At 35.8% G+C, this 20200-nt stretch overlaps 1 protein-coding gene and 1 long non-coding RNA gene across 2 annotated transcripts in view; one reads left to right on the forward strand and one right to left on the reverse strand.

Annotated features, from left to right (window-relative positions):
- The window catches only part of LOC129533442 (uncharacterized), a 169924-nt gene extending 169621 nt beyond the window's left edge, over nucleotides 1–303 (reverse strand). The window contains exon 1 of the long non-coding RNA XR_008679682.1: nucleotides 135–303. This is a non-coding gene — a long non-coding RNA (uncharacterized lncRNA). The remainder of the gene's footprint in view (nucleotides 1–134) is intronic.
- Nucleotides 1–20200, forward strand: part of CHSY3 (chondroitin sulfate synthase 3) — a 281190-nt gene that overhangs the window by 1244 nt on the left and 259746 nt on the right. The window contains exon 2 of the mRNA XM_019028551.4: nucleotides 2380–2663. Within this exon, the coding sequence (XP_018884096.2) occupies nucleotides 2380–2663 (284 nt within the window). The remainder of the gene's footprint in view (nucleotides 1–2379; nucleotides 2664–20200) is intronic.

Here is a 20200-nt window from a genome sequence, read left to right on the forward strand (position 1 = left end):
CAGCCCCTCCACTGCTTCTCTGCCAGCACGTGCTTCGGGCTCCCACAGGCCCTGGCCCGCCCTCCCCACCCTTTGCATCCGCCCACAATTCGTAGCCCGTTCCTCGTCTTCTGCAATCTGGACCCTCCTCACACCTGCCTGGCTTTATTCGCCTTCCTCACTTGCTGTTTTCGGTGCCGCCTCGCGCTTGTCCCTTAGTCTTTACCTTGTCGGAGAGGTTAGAAAAGGGACCTTAGAGCTAAACCAAAGGCCATTCCCACTCGGCCCTCCTCTGAAAGCCCCTGCTGATGGTAGTTTCCCCAATCGGTCCAGAGGGGCGTGGTCTTTGGTGCAGGAAGGGAAGACGGAGGATGCTAGTAGCTACAACCAGTCTGGAGATCCAGTGTTCTGGCTTTGGATCTTGCTCTTTTGTTTAAACTGGATCTAGCGCACTTTTGGAACTGCTCAGATTGAGGAATCGTCTTCGCTGTCCCGGACCCTTTCCTATGTGTTCCCCTCCCTTTGGCTCAACTCTCCACATACTGGGAGTCCTCGGCCATCCCCACCGTGCCAGCGCGCTGCTCCTTCCAGCCACTACAGTTCAGAACCAAGCCGTCCCCCATCCCCCCGCCACACCTCAATAAAACCCTGAGAGGATGGGCATGTTGTAAGGAATTGGTGGTGGGGGAAAAGAGGAAAGCACCCGCTAATAAGCCAGACCCCTGGGAACAGCAGACTGTACTAGCACACACTAGTATTGGTTCCTTTCCAGTGCATTTTGGTGGCCGCGGTGATAAGCAGAGACTGGAAGTCCTTCCCAGAACCACAGGCAGCCACAGCAAGAAAAAACTTTTTTTGTCAGTTTAAAAGAGGCGCGGTCTTTTTCCCGGAATGTGGGCGGCTCTGGACAGAGAATTTCTAAACTCAGAGGATCAAAGTTCTTCAGGTCAGAGAAGTGAATCTTTCCAGTCCAGCCAGTTGCTGAGATGGGGAGGAACGCAAGGGAAGCAGCAGGGTTGTACCGAATGAGGTTTCTCTGTGCTTTCCACATTTCCTTGCTTCCCGGTCAAAGGGGGGCAGCCCTTCCTTATTTTATGCCTTTCTACTCGTAGCCTCATTGCTTTCTCCTGATTCGGATAGTACTTTTCACATAATGCAAGAAAAACGAACAAAAAGCCAAACAATAAACCCAAACTGTTGCATTTTGGCACAAGGAATTAGTGTAATCATAATAACTGGAGATTTCTTGGCTTTGGATTGGAAGGAGGGAAGTCACTCTAGAGCAGGTTGGAATAGAAAATACTGATAATTGGATATAAAAATAAAGAATGGTCTCATTACATTTTTAACAGTGGTATTTAGGATTGACTCAAAGAAGAAAGCTTCCTCTACTTTAAGTTCCTTGCCTTGGATATCTCAAAATTACAAAGGTTTCCTGGCAGAAGTTTGCCACATTTTGCAGGGAATTTATAAAATGCATTAACAGCACCTACTTCTTTCATTTGTTTTAATACTTTGAAAGATTGTCCTTCAGAACATTAAAATGACATATTATTTCAATTTCTATTAAGAATGAAATGTGTTTTGAATTAAGAACCCAGTAATAGCTGAAACTCATTGAGATACAGGGGGCAAGGCATGGGATCAAGATAATGACTGCAGATGCTGTGCTCATCAAAAATGGTAGTAAAGATGCTGACTGGGAATATGAAGAAGGTGACTCTCTACTTATTCCAATGTATCACTTAGAATACCAAGTGCTTCTCAACTGTTTTAGCTGCAAAATTTTATTTTTAAACGTTTTTTCTGAACTTAACAAACTGCAAGTGAAACCAATTACACTAATTTTTGACAAACTTTTTTTTCTAAAAAGGTGCCTTCCCAAATTAAATGTCAAGACAGGTTTGATTCAAACATCCTCCAAAACTGTGTGGGTTGTATATGACTGAAGTTTAGTTAATGGCAAAACACTGAACTAAACCAATTATGAGTAAAAAATAATTATTAGGTATTAAGAGTCAGCCAAAACAATGCTAAATACCAGTATTTAATATTATTTTATATTCCTGGGAACTTTTTGTTACTTCAAATGTACTAAGAAACCTGTCTTTACTTTCCTTGTCATTATTTCACTTTTTACAGAAAATTGATGATTGTCAGAGCTGTTAAGGTTTTTCAGTGACCTTAACCAGAAGCTGGTACAATTTTAATATGTTTAAATTAATAACTATGAATTAGTCTTTTAAAAATAATAGAGTATTGGAAGAGGCTTTTTCTTCTTTTCAGTTGTGTAAGACTGAGGATTTTAAGCACAATTTTGAAAGTTCTGTCCCTTACCTTGTACATGATAAGTGATTATGAAATAAGGAGACATAGTAATTGTTGCCTTTCTTTTTGTAGGTGATAAATTAGAAGAGTTTCTTAGATCGCTAAACAGCAGTAAGCCTCTCTACCTGGGACAGACTGGCCTGGGGAATATTGAAGAGCTTGGAAAGCTGGGACTGGAGCCTGGGGAAAACTTCTGTATGGGAGGACCTGGCATGATCTTTAGCCGAGAAGTTCTCAGGAGGATGGTGCCACATATTGGTGAATGCCTTAGAGAAATGTACACGACTCACGAGGATGTGGAAGTAGGAAGATGCGTTCGCCGTTTTGGTGGGACTCAGTGTGTCTGGTCTTACGAGGTAAGCATTGAGCTGTGATGAAAATGTTCACATAGTACATATACATGCCATTTTATAATCTAGGGCAGCGGTTCTATTCATTCTCTCTGTATCTTTGTATTTACTTGAAAGTGATAGTAGCAGCCCTTAAGGGATACAAGAGTGGGAGATAACTTTCTCATTAGGTGTCAGGCCTGTCTGAGACTTTGTTATTAGCATGCCCCTTAACTTTAAGCAGTGGCCTATACTTATGGCCACATCTCTGGAAGATGCTTATATCCTCCCCTGCTTGATTTATTGGTGCTTATATACATGTGAATCTATTTCCCTTTTCTAACAAGAGGTTTAATTTTACTCTTCTCTTTAGCTGTAGCCTTTAGCATTTGGTACTGTGCCTTTTTATTTTATTTTATTTTATTTTGGTTAGGTGTGTAATGGCATCTCTTTGTTTTTAAATGGTTAAAATCTGAAGTTTCTTGGGATATTTTCCAGTGGAAATTTAACATATTTTTAAAAGTATCAGAAAAGTAAGCTAATAGTGTATCATTTATGGTAGATGTATTCACAAAATTCCAATCACTGTATTTCCTTAGGCATGCAAAAGGAATGAGTTGTCTGGAAAAAAGCAGAAGTTTAAATGGTGTGCAGTAGCTGCTTAGTATTTTTGACAGGTTCCCTAAAATTTGTTTATGTCTATTCTTATGCTATTTTCTGAAAAGGAACCATTATTTAAATAATCTTTGCTATTTATTTATTGCCGTGATCATTTTTATGAAATACTTTGAGATTTTTTTCTTCAGAAATTGATTTTGAAATGTAATAACATTTTATTTAAAATAGATTTCCTAAAAGATGATTTTAGTAAAAATTTATTTAACATTAAAATAATGTATTGTTTTTAGTATAGTTTGGTTTTCAAGTAGTTGGAATTTAGTATTATTTTAGCTACGGAGTGCACAGGTTTGTAAATTATATCTTAACTCCTTTGCTTATGTTTTCAAATTTTTCATGTCACTTAGTATAGAAGAAACATTTTATGAAAACATGTTCCCTGTGAAGTCACCAAATACACAGTTTCATTTGTTTTTCTTGTAAGCGTAGTCTCACTATAGTTAATTTTGCTTTCTCTTTCATACTTTGTGGTATTTATACTTTGGGGACATATTTTATACATTACAGAAAGTAAAATTTATTAGTCATTTGCAATAGGCATGAAAATTTGAAATGATTATGTTGCTGATTTCTTTTGATAATAAAATGGTAATTTGTAAAAACTATCCTACAACTACCCTTTAGGATAAAAATTTATGTAAAAACATTACAGTTTAGAGACAGGTAATCTAGAATAAACTCAATAAAATATTTCTTCCTTTGTTATAAAACAAAGTAAAAGACAAAAATATTCAATACAGAGAACATATTCAGTTGATTTTGTTTACATACTGTTATTGTTTTGCAGGTATTTACTTTGCATGGATAAGTAAAAAAATGTTTGTGTGGATAAGTAAAAAAATCTCACCTGTAGTTAACAATATAGATGGGAAATTATTGTGTTTTATAGGATACTTTATTACCTTAACATAATATATAAAATTTTAACCAAGATAGTATTTAGGTGTTCCTCTTTTCAAGTTCTCATTGATTCTGCTATGAAGGCCTAGTCTTCACCTAGCATTCCATTCATTGATGTTCAAGACAGTAAGATATGCACAAAAATTGGGAGCTCAAAAATTGATTTAATATTTTATTTATAATATAGGCCTTTGTTCTGGTTAAAGTGAAGAGAAGTTATATTGTAGATGTGCACCCTGTCTATTAGAATAAGTGCAATCTTAGATCCTTTTATTAACTGATGTAAGAGCAAACAAAAGAGATTCCAAGTCTTACAGGCTGTAAGCTGGTGAATATAACATTTTCCATAACTTTTTGTAATACATTTGAATTTAGACTGACACTTGACCATCACTGACTTATGAATCCATATAAAACTAAACTAATCGTCTCAACATGTTTTCCTAGCATTGTAAAATATTTTCTAGATAAGCACTGTTGACTTTATGTTTTGCTAAGTTATTATATAGAATTTACTTTGTATTGGGATTTCAGTCATTAAAGGAGCTATTTAAACAGTATTTATTTAAGGGAGGCATTGATTTAATTCTAATATAAAATCTCAAAAGTCTTATATAGAGAAATGATGGTAAATTTTATTACCGAGAGATATGTGAAAAAGCATTGTTAGCAAAAGTAGTAAAGATACATATACAAAGAGATTATATCTAAATTTTAATACTAGATTGTGTTCTATGTTTCATGAGACACCTAAGTACGTAACTTGGGGCACAGCTAAACTGGGTATAACATTCACAGATCCCATACTTCACTTTCTAATTTGGATTTTATGTTAGTGGAAATGGTGTCCATATATGATACTGTTCATATTATACAGAAAGATTGGTCTATTCTACTCCAGGTTGGCATTCTCAGTAAAGGTGAGATTTTACATCTGCTCATTAAAAAAGCTATGAAATTGATCATTACTTTATTTCCCATAGTTCTTTTAAAAGCACTATCTGCGATAGAATTTTGGTAAATTTTTAAATTTCTTTTATCTACACCTTTCACAAATTTTAGGATTTTTTTTTTTTTTTGGTTTATCCTCCTAACAAAAGTTCTTTCAGAGTTGAGAGTCCTGTTAAGGTGGCATGTTCATGATTTTTAAGTTTGAATAGATGAAGTGTTCATGATAGAATGTCATCTTTTAAAAATGGTGAACGTGCTTACAGATCTTATAAAAAGAGAATTGAAATAATTATTAAATAAAATATATAATTGTATAGTTTCCTTGAATATAAGTTATATTTTTTAAAAATCCAGGATTGAAGCTTCTAGTATTCTTCTTAACTGCTAAACTGAAATTACTTTCTCTGTGTTTGTATATACTATTACAAATATGTTGTAAAAGAGAAAGAGAGAGAAAGGTAATAGCAGGATTTGAACTGGGGTTTGAGCCACCATCCTAACACTTACTAGTTTAATTGTCTTTTGCAAGTTACTTCTTTAAGTCTTGTGTAATTCAACTGAAAGTGGAGATTTTAAGAGTGTTTATCTCATACATTTCAGGAAAGATTAGGTGAAATGATCCATGTAAATCCCTTAATGTAGTGTCTGTCACATAGTAAATTTTCAATAGATGTTAGTTTTTATTGTTCTAATGTTATAGATATCATGTACTATATTATACAACATGGATTCATATATTTCACTTAATAATCATTAGTAATGGATGGGTGATTCATTTACATCAAAAGGGTCAAAATAAAAAATAAATTCTCAGAGAGTTAAGCTTTTTTTGGCAAAGAATAAGAAACCAGTATGTTGCAGTATTTTAGAAATATGAGGAATTCAGTATTAGTAAAACTTACTATGGGCTGGGCGTGGTGACTCATGCCTGTAATCCCAGCACTTTGGGAGGCTGACGCGGGCAGATCACTAGGTCAGGAGATCGAGACCATCCTGGCTAACATGGTGAAACCCCGTCTCTACTAAAAATACAAAAAATTAGCCAGGCGTGGTGGCGGGCGCCTGTAGTCCCAGCTACTTGGGAGGCTGAGGCAGGAGAATGGCGTGAACCCGGGAGGCGGAGCTTGCAGTGAGCCGAGATAGCCCACTGCACTCCAGTCTGGGAGACAGCGAGACTCCGTCTCAAACAAACAAACAACAACAACAAAAAACTTACTATGAAATATGGACACCTGTTTTAAAAATGCATTACAAATATCTGTTTCAGTCTTTGCACCTAATATGTATAAGATATATATAACTGAATTTGAGGATGTTGTGTGGAAAATATTACTTAACAAGTTATTATTTAATATACATATATAAAGAATCCCAAACAGATCTACATAAGGAAAAAAATTACAGTATAGATTTCTAAATTAATTGCCAGAACAATGGCTGCCTTTTTTGAGTTTCTCTGGCATCTTCAGTAGGGAAGGAAGTGAGTAGTAGTATCTCATTCTCCAGTCAACTCATGAACACCCAGGGGCTTGTCTCTCAAGGCAGTGGGAACCTCCTCCTGGTGTACCTCAGGTCTTTGAGGTAATGATCTGCAGCTTCTGGCTTTTCTCACAATAAGGCCCAGGTGGTCTGGGGAAATGTGTCTTGCTTGTTGGTCTCTTGCTCTTTTTCTCTGTCTTCTCTGCTCACTTTTTCTATTTCCTTCCGCTTGGTGATAGATAAAATAAATTTCAAATGTATTTTGATACGTACTGCTTTTCACCAGGTTCCTAGTAAATTAATGTGCTCATATAGGCCAATCCAGATATCTTAAAAGATCACTGGATGTGCACCCAGACCACAGTAGATCACAGTTAGGGCTCCAGCATGGTCTGACCTGTTGAGAATAAAGAGGCCTTTGGTTGAGGGTGAGCCTTATACAGACTGGTTCTTTGTGTGCCTGTGATCATTGGAGAGTCTAAATTGAGATTCTCCCTTTCCCACTTAGGATTGAGGCATCTTGTTTTAAGGCCATATGGCAGATGTTAATAACCAACAGACTTCATGGGTTATACCTCAAACTTTATAAGCAAAGATTACTAACTGAATGAAGCATGCATTCTATTCTGTTCATTCTGCAAGTGTTAGAATTTATTGGCCTCTCCTGTTGGCAAAGATCACACTTTTGGTTGAGCTCTATCTTGGCTACTGCTTTTCTAGAGCTGCAATCTGGCAGTTTGGGAGGCTGCATATGGCTCTTAAACATTGTTTGGCACATAGAGTATTTTAAGGTTTTTTGCTTTTGTTTTTGTTTTTTGACACCTTTAGCAGAGGCAGGCAATCTACAGTTCCCTTCATGTCCTCTTATTATTTGTAAGACTCTTCTTTCACGTTTATTTTCCCTGCCTGGCTTACATAGGCATAAAAGTTTTGATCTTTTGAACTAGATAATGCACGTATTGCAAGTTTCATGATAATATTCTGTAGAAAATGAAGTGATTTTCCAGTGAGACTGAGAGGCATATTTAAAATACTTTAATTTATGGAAGAGTTAATATGTTACAAATTTGGCCATTAAAATTGTATATCATATAACATAGTTACATTTTATTATAGATATGTTTTTAGTAAATAACAAAAATATTCTCACTGTTAAAAATTATTTACACATTCATGTTCATTTTGTGTATTAGCAGAACTGAAAGTTTTGTTTTTTGATTTTGTTTTTAACAAGATCACTTATATTCAATTCATAAAATAATTTTAATTCTGATTATTGTTCTTCTCCCTTTGAAGGAGTTTTGCATTTCTTCTAAGGGTCAGTTTAAGAATAGTTTGTATTTATCATTTTAATGTTTGCAGTAAAATAGAGCCAAAGAAGATATCTATTTCATTCAATTAAATGTTATTTCAAAGACAGCAGAGTTCTATGTTGGTAAAAATATTTATCTGTAGTTTTAAAAATTATTTCATAAGACTAACTAGATTTTCATTAGACTCCTTAAAGTGATAATTTTACACTAGAATGTTTTATGTTCAATCTTAGTTTCTTAAAGTCTGTAAACACCCTAGGAAATTACATTATTTCACAAAAGGATACATTCTGGAAGTGTTTTCCTGAGCTTGTAAGTAATATCAGAAAGCTGTACTATATGAAACTGAACTATCAATAAGTTCTTAATAACATATTTTTAAGGTTAAAATATCTGTGTTATTCTCACAGGGCTGCTGCACATCCTTCTTAGCTTCCTATTCCATATAAATTTCCCTTTTTTTTTGACACAGAGTTTCACTCTTGTCATCCAGGCTGGAGTGCAATGGTGCAATCTTGGCTCACTGCAACCTCCCCCTCCCAGGTTCAAGTGATTCTCCTGCCTCAACCTCCCGAGTAGCTGGGATTACAGACATGCACCACCACACCCAGCTAACTTTGTATTGTTTTTAGTAGAGATGGGGTTTCTCCATGTTGGTCAGGCTGGCCTCGAACTCCCAACCTCAGGTGATCTGCCTGCCTTGGCCTCCCAAAGTGCTGGGATTACAGGCGTAAGCCACCGTGCCCAGCCAAATTTCCCTCTTTTCTAATGTTGATTTTACTCAATCATGATCATGTTTATGCCCCCAAAGTATATTCGTATATATGAAAAAGTATAAGACAGGGATTTTGATTTAAAATTCAGTCTTTCAAAGTCTTTTCTTGGTCTGATTCAGTCACAATTTAGTTTTTAACTTTACTAAAAGCAGTAAGCTTCTCACACCTACTCTTCCCACTCCCATCCCACTTGTCAGATGAAATCATCATGCATTGATTTTGTAAAACTTCTTTTCTTCCACACTGTTTTCTTCATTATACAAAATAAAATTGCATTCTGAGTTGATGGAGAAGCATGATATGGTAAGCGTTGTAGGCTTAGATAGTTCATTTTTATCACTAACTGATGTCTTATCACCTAAATTGTGACAATTTATGCTTTCCAAGAAGATGATTTACTACAATTATGAAAAATGTTAAGTTTGGAAGATGCCTACAGGCAATTCAAAATAAGCTCTGTGATAACAAAAATACTCGTATTAATTTAAAAACTTTGAATATTCTTTCTCTTTAATTGATCACAAACATTCTAATTTCCTGAAATAATTCCAGGTCAGTTTCCTACTTTCCCTTTCTTTGTCTTAGTCTCCAAAAAGCTATGTTTTGGGAAACACTTATTTTAGTCTCTTTTCTATTTAGTGAATTATGCTGAAATTACAGAGAAATATATCCTACTATATAACTATATTGCATTTAATTTTTATTATAGCATGTTATTTTTGCACCAGGTATAGCTGTTAATCAGGCATTTCAGTTAAAAAAAATTCATTGAAATTAGAAACAAAATCATCTTACTGAGTTACATGAGTCATTATCTGATATTATTGAACCATAAAAAGGCCTAAGTAAACTGAAAAATTGAGGAGTTGCAGTTCTTCACAATTCTAATGTTCTCTTAAATACTGTCCTAACCATTAAACAACATTCTAGTTGAGGCTTAACTACATATAAATCGGTTTGAGTTGTGATCTGTGTTTAAAGATACTCTGTCTTAGAAAGTGTATAACACGTTTCTAAATTAACTGAATCAAAATAATGTGTTTAAAAAATAAGCAGGCACAATTTTTGAAGTAACAGATGAACGAAATGCATTTATTAATTTTTTGAGATTTAAAAAGTTTTACTCAACCTTTGTAATTTTGAAAGCTATGCTAATCATTCTTCACAGTCAGTGGTATCTGAACATGTCATTATCTCTTTCAGTTTCATTATTTTTTATTGCAAAGCTATTTGTTTATTTGTAGAGTTTCTGTGTCTCAAAAAGTGGTGGTTTAAAGAAATTAATATGTGTAATTTTAATATAGATACTTTATAGTAAAATACAATTAAAATGTGAAGAAATAAGAGAAAAGTATGCAGAAAATATGATAAAACCATAAAAATACATGTTGGGTTCCTGTTTTCCTGGCATGAAAGAGAACTCTAACTTCTTTTGATACTGAGACCTGAGAAATCTCCCCCAGAGAACAGAAGGAAGTTGTGAGGGATGTAGCAGATCACATCCTTAGCACCACTTTTATAAATAGAGTAGCATGGTTTAATTTGGATATTCCTTAATAATTCTCTCAATAGAAGCCAGGGCTACAACTCAAAAGGGCAATTCTACAAAAGGAATTCAACTTAGAGATAATACAGTTATGGTCATAGTGTACTATGATTTGGTTCCTTGCTTGATTTTGTTTTAAAATTTAGAATACTCTTCAAAGAGCCCTTCAAGGCTGTTATGTCTCACTCAAATGTTTTATATGAGGTTGCCCCACAGGAAGTTTGAGATATGCATATTCTCTGGTGAGAACCCAGAGTGTGGCTATTGTATTGTTGGTTAACGGCAGATCTATAGTTATGCTTTGCTAATCAAGAGGAGGGTAGATATTAAATATACCAACCACAAATGGAGGAAACCAACCAGGTAAGGACAGGATGGCCCCCCAAACCACGGAGCACAGAAGAGGTTCAGAGAATTCTAAACAGCTTGGGTTAGAAATGTGGTCACCTAGCTACTGAGATGATTATTTAAAAGGTCTGCTTTTATAATAATAATTTAATTTTAAGGTAAAACTTTCATGTAAAAATTAAAAAATGGAAATATCGGCATTTTTATTTAAACAGTGTATTTTAATAATCTGATATCCTATTGTACACAAATAATGTTATATGAAGTAAGGATATTTAATATACGTGAGTATCTCATAAAATATGAAAAAATATGGTGTTAAAATAAATTGAAAATGTTCTGCCTTAGAATTCAGTCATTTCACATCTTATGTAGCTAAATGATTTTATTTGCTCAAATGTATTTATTGAGCAGTTTTTATCAGCAGTAAACAACACACATGCCTTCCTTGTCTTCATGGAGTGCATAAGAAGGAGGAGTCAGGCTTCCTACTGATCTCTTGTTTTCAAATCTAATATAGAGTTGGGTTTCTCATCTCTGACATCCTTCTAAATTGTTTTTTTTCATTATAGGTAATGAAATATCTCTAGTTGTGTCCAACTTTGGTACCTCTCTCAGAACTAGGACCAAATTATTCTTATTTGAGTTTTCTTAAGTAAGCCTCTTCTTTTGTTTATATATCTATCCCTTGAAGAGGAGAAAAATAGAGACATTTTTAGTAATTTTCTTGTATATTAATATATTTTATGCCTGTTGAATCACACAAATAACTAGGATTTTGTATTTTAAGTTTAGCACTAGATTACCTGGCTTCTTACTCTAGTTTTGCCATTCACTAGCTGTGTGGCCTTACACAAGTTATTTAACCTCTCTGTGCCTTAGTTTCCTCATCTGTCTACAGTGGGTCAGCCCTCATATCTGAGGTGCATTGTTTCTAAGACCCCCATGGATACTAAAATCTATGGATGCTAAAGTTCCTTATATAAAATGGTGTAGAGCAATAGGCCTTCCATATCTTTGGATGTGGATGTTATTACAACAGAGAGCCTGTTGTAATAACAGTGCTTACTCACTAGAGCTGTTATGAAGATTAAACGAGTCAATGCAAATAGCAGCATTCAGAGTAATGTCTCACAGTGTTAAGCATTCTACAACTACTAGCTATTTTTGCGGAAGCAGAAAGGCGTGAAATAGTGCCAACTTCACAGAGCTGTTGTGAGGCATGAAAAGGTCAGTGTATTAGAAGCTGTTAGAATAATGCTTGCCACACAATAAACTCTGCATAAAGGTTAATTATTATTACTGTTTTCCAGCTTATAATGTTTATATTATTTGTTCCCCTCATGGGAATGGGATAATGTTGATTGGATAGGTTTTCATTGCTATTTCTTTTTGTGTGGTGGGCTTTGCTGTAATAGGGAAGGTGTTCATTCAGAGTGGTTCCTGACAGCGCAATAGAATTTTCAATGGACTTTGAAAAAATTCTGATGCTGGACCCCACCCTTCATCCGTTATGTCAAAATCTCTTACAGGTGAGGCCTGCAACATGGATAGTGTTTAAAACTTCTCAGGTGACCCTAATTTGGCTTCAGGGTTTCAACCACTGTGTAAATTTGTTTTATCAATTTTCCATATTCAAATATCAAGTCTATTTTAAAACTATTTGTTAAAAGTTAGTTTTGCTTTGTTTTCCTTTTGGGGAATCACAGGAGAGTAATGAACACTTCTGCATTTCCGTTCTTGTCTGGCCTGTTGCTCATCTGTTCCAAAGAACTAATCATTGGACTTAAAGCCATCACTGACAACTCTTGTGTTTTCTCATGATCTGATTTTCATGGTTCATATATTAATTACCCTTTTCTTAAAAAATATCCAAGGTGGATTTTAAAACATTCTCATAAAGATATGTTTTTACTGTACAAGGCTTAAGGTTTATAGTTGTGTTTATTTATTACATCTCAGTAATACATAATAAGAGAGTTCTTATGAGTGGAATGTCTACATTGGCTCGATTGCTTTAACATTGACTTAAATAATTTGATCTCTGATGACGAAGGTATCAGAACTACATGTGTGATTAAATAATAACTTTAGATTTTTTAAAAGCTTAAATGGGTAATTTTGATTCTATGCCATCACTCTCAACAAATAGTTTTGAGCCCACTGCTATAGGTGACTGCTATGATGGTGGAAAGTACAGGATACACAGGAGTTTAAGGGAAGAAATGCCTGAGGAGAGCAGGAAAATGCTTCCTCCAAACTGGAAGTAACACATAGGGGCAATGCCAGGTGAGTGGGGATGCATGGGCAGGCAAAGATGGAAGAATAGTACACTGGATAATGTGTTTGGTTCCAGCATATGTACAGGCGGGAGATGTGAGGCCCAAAAGCTGTAGTTAGAATCCAATTGTGGAAGGCTTTTTATGTAATGTTCAAAGGTTTAGATCATACATTATAGATCAGTGATTCTCTTTTTTTTTAAAAAAATAATTTATTCTGCTAATATATTTTTTAGAAGGTAAAATCATGATTCTTGCAAAAATATACACATTGAAGGTCTTATTTATTTCATCAATTAATAAAGAAATAATGCTACCAACTGTTCAGAGAAGAACCCAAAGACAGTTACACATATCAGTATTAGAGAGTGCTGGGATAAATGTGCAAATAGATGCAAAGGTAGGAAAACTGTTAATATCTATAAGGTGTTGTCAACTAATCAATTGCACTCAGTGGACATAGTTGGTGTATTAGTCTTTTCTCACACTGCTGATAGAGAGATACCTGAGACTGGGTAAATTATAAAGAAAAAGAGGTTTAACGGACTCACAGTTCCACGTGGCTGGGGAGGCCTCACAATCATGGCGGAAGGCAAAAGGCACATCTTACATAGCAGCAGGCAAGAGAGAGAATGAGAACCAAGTGAAAGGGGTTTCCCCATATAAAACCATCAGCTCTTGTGAGACTTATTCACTACCATGAGAACAGTATGAGGGAAACGGCCCCCATGATTCAGTTATCTCCCCCGGGTCCCTTCCACAACACGTGGGAATTATAGGAGCTACAATTCAATATGAGATTTGGGTGGGGACACAGCCAAACCATATCAGTTGGCATTCTGTCAACGACACTGATTTGTATAACTATAATAAAACATTTTTATTCTTATTATATATTAACAAGTTATAGTTGTATATGTATGTGTAAGGTAAAAAGTGGTATAATGATTTTTTATACAGTATGGAGTGATTAAATCAAGCTAATTAACCTATTCATCACCTCAAATATTTGACATTTTTTTCTGAAGAGAACATTCAAGATTTACTCTTAGTTATGTTGAAATGTACAGTATTCAAGTGTTAGCCATATTTACCATGCTGTGCAACAGATTCAATTAAAAAAACAAACTTTTTCTATCTAATTGAGGCTTTTTAATCTTTGATTGTCATCCGCCTATTTACCCCACCTGAAGTCCCTGGTAACCACCATTCTACTCTCCATCTATGAGTTCATTTGCTTTAGATTCCACATAGAAGTGAGGACATGTGGTACAGTGGTCCCCCGCTAATCCACAAGGAATAGGTTTCTTTTTTTGTTTGTTTGCTTTTTGTTTTGAGACAGAGTCTTACTCTGTCACCCAGGCTGGAGTGCACTGGTGCATGATCTTGGCTTACTGCAACCTCCGCCTCCCAAGTTCAAGCGATTCTCCTGCCTCAGCCTCCTGAATAGCTAAGATTACAGACATGCGCCACTACATCTGGCTAATTTTTGTATTTTTGGTAGAGATGGGATTTTGCCATGTTGGCCAGACTGGTCTTGAGCCCCTGATCTCGTGATCCACCCACCTTGGCCTCTCAAAGTGCTGGGATTACAGGTGTGAGCTACCATGCCCAGCCAAGGAATTGGTTTCAAGACCCCTGGTGGATGCCTGAAGCGCTCTGTAGTATGGAACCCAGTTACCATCAGTTGGAACACATTTCTCATCGTCTTCCATCCATAAATTTAACGCCTTTCTATTATAACTAAGCACTTATCACACACTGTGGTTGTAACTTTTACAGTTTGAAGTGTATCAGTAAAGCTAGCACTAATTTCTTTCTCCTTCTTTGTAATTTCATGGATAGAAGTGTCATTCTTACATTAGACCTTAGCAACCCCACCATAAGATTTTTTTTTCTTTTTTATTTGAGACTGTGTTTCACTCTGTCACCCAGGCTGGAATGCAGTGGTACAATCACGACCCTCTGCAGCCTCGACTTGCTGGGCTCAGGTGATCCTCCAACTTCAGCCTCCTGAGCAGCTGAGACTGCAGGCATGCACTGCCATGCCCATCTAACTCTTTTATTTTTTGTAGTGACGTGGTTTTGCCACGTTATCCAGGCTGATCTCCAACTCCTGAGCTCAAGTGGTCTGCCTGCATTGGCTTCCCAAAGTGTTAAGATTATAGGCGTGAACCATCGTGCATAGCCGATTTTTTTTCTTAAGTCCAGAACTTTCACCTTTTCACTCCTAGGAGACATTATATGTCTTCTCTTTGGCATACCAAAATTGCCAGCATTGCTACTCTTGCACTTTGGGGCCGTTATTAAGTAAAACATGTACTATGCGCAAGCACTATGATACCTTGACACAAGCATTATGATACCTTGAGCACAAGCACTATGATACCTTGACAGTCAGTCTGAGAAGCGAGGTGGCTACTGAGTGACCACCAGGCAGGTAGCATCTATAGCAGGGATCCACTAGATAAAGAGATGACTCATGTCCTGGGCAGGATGGAACAAGATGACTCAAGATTTTATCACTCTATCAGAACAGTGTGCAATTTAAAACATATAATTTGTTTATTTCTAGAATTTTTCATTTAATATTTTTGGACCAGAGATGAGTACAGGTAACTGAAACCCTCCACAGAAAGTGAAATGGTGGATTAGGGAGGAGTACTGTATTTGTCTTTTTGTGCTTGCTTATTACATTAGCATAATGTTCTCCAATTCCATCCATGTTGTCACAGATGAGAGAATTTCTTCTATTTTTGCTTTAAAAGATTTTTATTTTTAATTTATATGGTATATGTTGTATATATTTATACAGTGCATGTGATTTTTTGATACAGGCATACAATGCCTATATCAACTCAGGGTAATTGGGATATCTGTCATCTCAGGCCTTTTATCATTTCTTTGTGTTAGGAACATCCCAATGTCACTGTTTCGGTTATTTTAAAATATACGATGAACTATTTTCATCTATAGTCACCCTATTGTGCTACCAAATACTAGATCTTACTCATTCTATCTAACTGTATTTTTGTACCCATTAACCATTCCCACTTTAACACACTCTACCCACTCCCAGCCTCTGGCAACCATCATTCTACTCCCCATCTTCATGAGTTGTTGTTGTTTTAATTCCCACATGAGTGAGAACATGTGAAGTTTGTCTTTCTGTATCTGGCTCATTTCACTTAACATAATGCCCCCTCTTGTTCTATCCATGTTGTTGCAAATGACAGGATTTCATTCTTGTTTATGGCTGAACAGTACTCCATTGCATACATGTAGCACATTTTCTTTATCTGTTCATCCACTGATGGATACTTAGGTTGATCCCATATCTTGGCTATTGTGGGTAACGCTGTAATGAACACGGGTGTGCAAATATCTCTCCGACGTACTGATAACATTCTCCTTTGGACATATACCCCAAAGTGAAAATGCTGGAACATATGGTAGTTCTATTTTTATTTTGGGGGGAGCCCCCATATTGTTTTTCGTAATGGCTATTCTAATTTACATTCCCACCAAAAGTGTACAAGCGTTCCCTTTTCTCCACATTCTCACCAACACTTGTTATTTTTGATCTTTTCATAATAGTCACTCTAACAGGCATGAGGTCATAGCTCATTGTTGTTTTAATTTACATTCCCCTGATGATTAGTGATGTCTAACTTTTTTTTTTCATGTATCTGTTAGCCATTTGTATGTCTTTTCAAAAATGTCAGTTCAGGTCTTTTGCCCATTTCTTAATCATATTATTTGTTTTCTTTCTGTAGAATTGTTTGAATTCCTTATATATTTTGGTTATCAATCTCTTACTAGATATGTGATTTACAGTCATTTTCTCCCATTGTATAGGTTGTTTCTTTACACTGTTAGCTGTTTCCTTTGTTGTGCAGTGATCAGTTATTCTTAGAATTACCTGGAGTGATATAATTTGTCTAGAGCCGTGCCCATGCATAGTATTGTTGAAAATCTTTCCGGATGATTCTAATGAGCAGTCATGTTGGAAAATCAGTTCTGTAGATAATGGGGAGCTTTGAAGAGTTCTGAGTAGGTGAGCACCGTGATCAGATTACCTCTTGATGGCTGGAGCATAGAAGGATGTATTGGAGGTTTTTGTTCTTAGAGATTGTGACAATTGACAGCTATTTCCCCAGACCCAGTGAGAGATGAATTTTAAGTCATAGTGGAAATGGAAGTGAGGAGATGGACTTAAGAGCTAAGGAGGAAAGAGAATTTGCAGAACTAGTGATTGATTAGAGATGTAGGAGTGGGATGTGGGAATTTTTAAGATGATGCCTAGGTTTTGGATTTGGATGATAATGTTCCTAGAGATAGGGTATAAGAGAAGAAAAAGAAAAAAAAAATATTCCTAGAGATAGGGTATAAGATAGGTGGTTGTTGTGTTTGAGCCATTGGGAGAGGGTGAAGAGGAGTGAGTTTTGCTTTGTGAACATTGAGTTTCATTCATTATTCATTTACTCAACAAATACTTATCGAGCATCTAATATGCCAGGCACTGTTCCAAGTGCTGGAGTTGTAGCAGTCAAAAAAAATAGACAAACTTCCCTAACTTATTTTATAATGGGAAAGACAAAATATAAGCAGGGGAAATGAATGCAGGGTGGTAGGTGTGCAGTTTTAAATAGGGTGGTTAGATGGACCTCACTGAGAAGATGATATTTAAGCTATGCAGATGTCTGAGGGAGAAGCTTTTCTGCAGGAAAGAGTAGGTGGACAAGTCCCCTTGGAAACACAATTGGCAGATCAAGAACTAGGCAGAAGGCAAGGGAAACTAGAATTGAAGAAGGCACTTTGGGACAGTAGTAAAATGGGATGAGAGAGGAAAAAACATGGGATATGAGGGCACATATCATGTATGGCTTTGCAGCCCTTTGTGAAAACTTTTTAGTAGAAAAGTAAGGATCATCTAGCTGAATAACTTTCCCAGATTAGGCAGGCAGGGGTACAAATCCATTGTGAGTATTATCAGACTGCATAAATGTATTTGTTTTAAGTAAATTATATTCATGGGTAAAGTAGTTAATATTTAAAATTAAAAAATAAATTGTATCACAGCCATAGAATTAAAAAGTTTAAGATTTGATTTATTAAACTTAGTAATTTTTTTGAAAATTATATAAAATTTAAGTTCTATTTAGTGATTTGAACTAAATCACTAATATAAAATGGTTCAAACACTAAAAAGCATAAAAATACATATAATGAAAAATCAATTTCTGTTCTCTATCTTCCTAGAGAGCTTCCCCCAACCCCTTACTAACCACTCTTTTTTATATTTCCATAGTTTCTCTCAAACATTAGACAACTTGATATATACGTTACCTCCTCTACCCTCAATTTTTGTTTATCTCAAGAGGTGAGATATTACTCAACATTGTTCTGAATGCTTTTAAAATTAGAATTAACGGCTGAGCGCAGTGGCTCATGCCTGTAATCCCAGCACTTTGGGAGGCCGAGGCAGGCGGATCACGAGATCAAGAGACCAAGACCATCCTGGCCAACATGATGAAACCCTGTCTCTACTAAAAATACAAGCATTAGCCAGGCATGGTGGCGTGTGCCTGTAGTCCCAGCTGCTCGGGAGGCTGAAGCACAAGAATTGCTTGAACCTGGGAGGCAGAGGTTGCAGTGAGCCGAGATCATGCCACTGCACTCCATCCTGGCGACAGAGTGAGAGTCCATCTAAAAAAAAAAAAAAAAAAAATAGAATTAACTTTCTGTAGTTATTCTTATGCCAGTACCTAGATATCATCTTTATTCTTTTTTTTTACTTTAATGCTGCCTAGCATTTCAAACCAATTGAATTATTGTTTTAAGAGAAGTGCATGCACTTCTGTGAGAGCAAGAGGAAAATGCACTGCATAGCATCCTCCAATTAACACACAAATTCCCAACCTTTTTAGACTACTAAAAAAATTTTTAAAAGAGGAGCAAATTCCTCAAATAATGATTATCCCTCTTTAATATGTCTCATTTGTTTATTCTACCTTTACTGAGTATGTCTTGGAAAACACATACTTTGCTGGGTGGTGGGATAGGTGAGTTCTCTGTCCTTGTGGAATTTATATTTTCATGGAGGGAGATAAAAAATAAACAAGTAAACAAATAGATGATCACAAACTCTGAGAAGAAATGAGCTATATTATGCAGGAAAGATTAAATGCGGAGGCCACTTCAGAGTATTTCACCAGGGAAGGCTTCTGGGAATAGGTGACATTTGAGCTCAGAAGTAAAGCATAAGAATGAACCTGGGAAGAGTTGAATATCTAGACTAAGGCCTTACTGAGATGTGTGTAGAATTGGTTATGGGCTAATGTGGTTGATATATAAACATTCAGGGAGAAATGACATGAGAGTAAGGTTCCAGAGAGGCAGGAGCCAGATGATGGAAGAGAAGTTTAGTAAGAGAAATGGGAAGGCTTGAAAGATTTTAAACAGCTGAGTGATCTGCCTTATTTATAACGTCATGTTCTTTTTAAAATTTTATTTTTCAGTTGACAAATAAAAATTGCAAATTTCTGTGGTGTACAACATGGTTTTGATATAGGTATACATTATGGAATGGCTGAATCAAGCTAATTAGCATGCGTTACCTTGCGTACTCATCATATTTTTGTGGTGAGAACACTTAAAATCTACTATTTTAGTTGTTTTCAAGTATACAGTATATTATTATTAACTATAATAATCACAATGTACAATAGCTGTCTTGAACTTATTTCTCTTATCTAACTGTAATTTTCTATCCTTTGATCAAAATCTCCCAATTTTCCATTCCCCAACCTCTGGTAAACACCATTCTACTCTCTGCTTCTATGAGTTCACCATTTATATTTTTTTAAAGAAATGCTTAGTGTGATCTGAAAGGGAGAAATTGTAATATTAAAACACGTTTTAGGTATTCTTGAATATTTCTTATACTAATGTATGTGTATATATGTGTGTGTGCATGTATATATATGCATTTATATAAAGCATTTATCACTGCATGAGATTGTGAGGGCAGTTATGGATATTCTTTATTATTAAATGGCCAGTAAGAGGATAATGGACATAAAGGATAATAAATCTCCAGTTGTAAATTTGAGTTTCTGTGTATTTTATGTGATTTACCAGACCTTGAATGCAATGTATTCTGTCATTGAGAGTTTCTGAATTAGGATTACAAAACAGATTTGGGGCCATTAAAGCATATAGCATGGAACTTGATCACACATTATTATTTGGTCACGAACCAAAGTTCTTTTTATTTCCCTTGAAAATTCAG

Source organism: Gorilla gorilla, chromosome 4 (assembly GCF_029281585.2).
Source record: "Gorilla gorilla gorilla isolate KB3781 chromosome 4, NHGRI_mGorGor1-v2.1_pri, whole genome shotgun sequence".
NCBI classification, from domain to species: domain Eukaryota; kingdom Metazoa; phylum Chordata; class Mammalia; order Primates; family Hominidae; genus Gorilla; species Gorilla gorilla.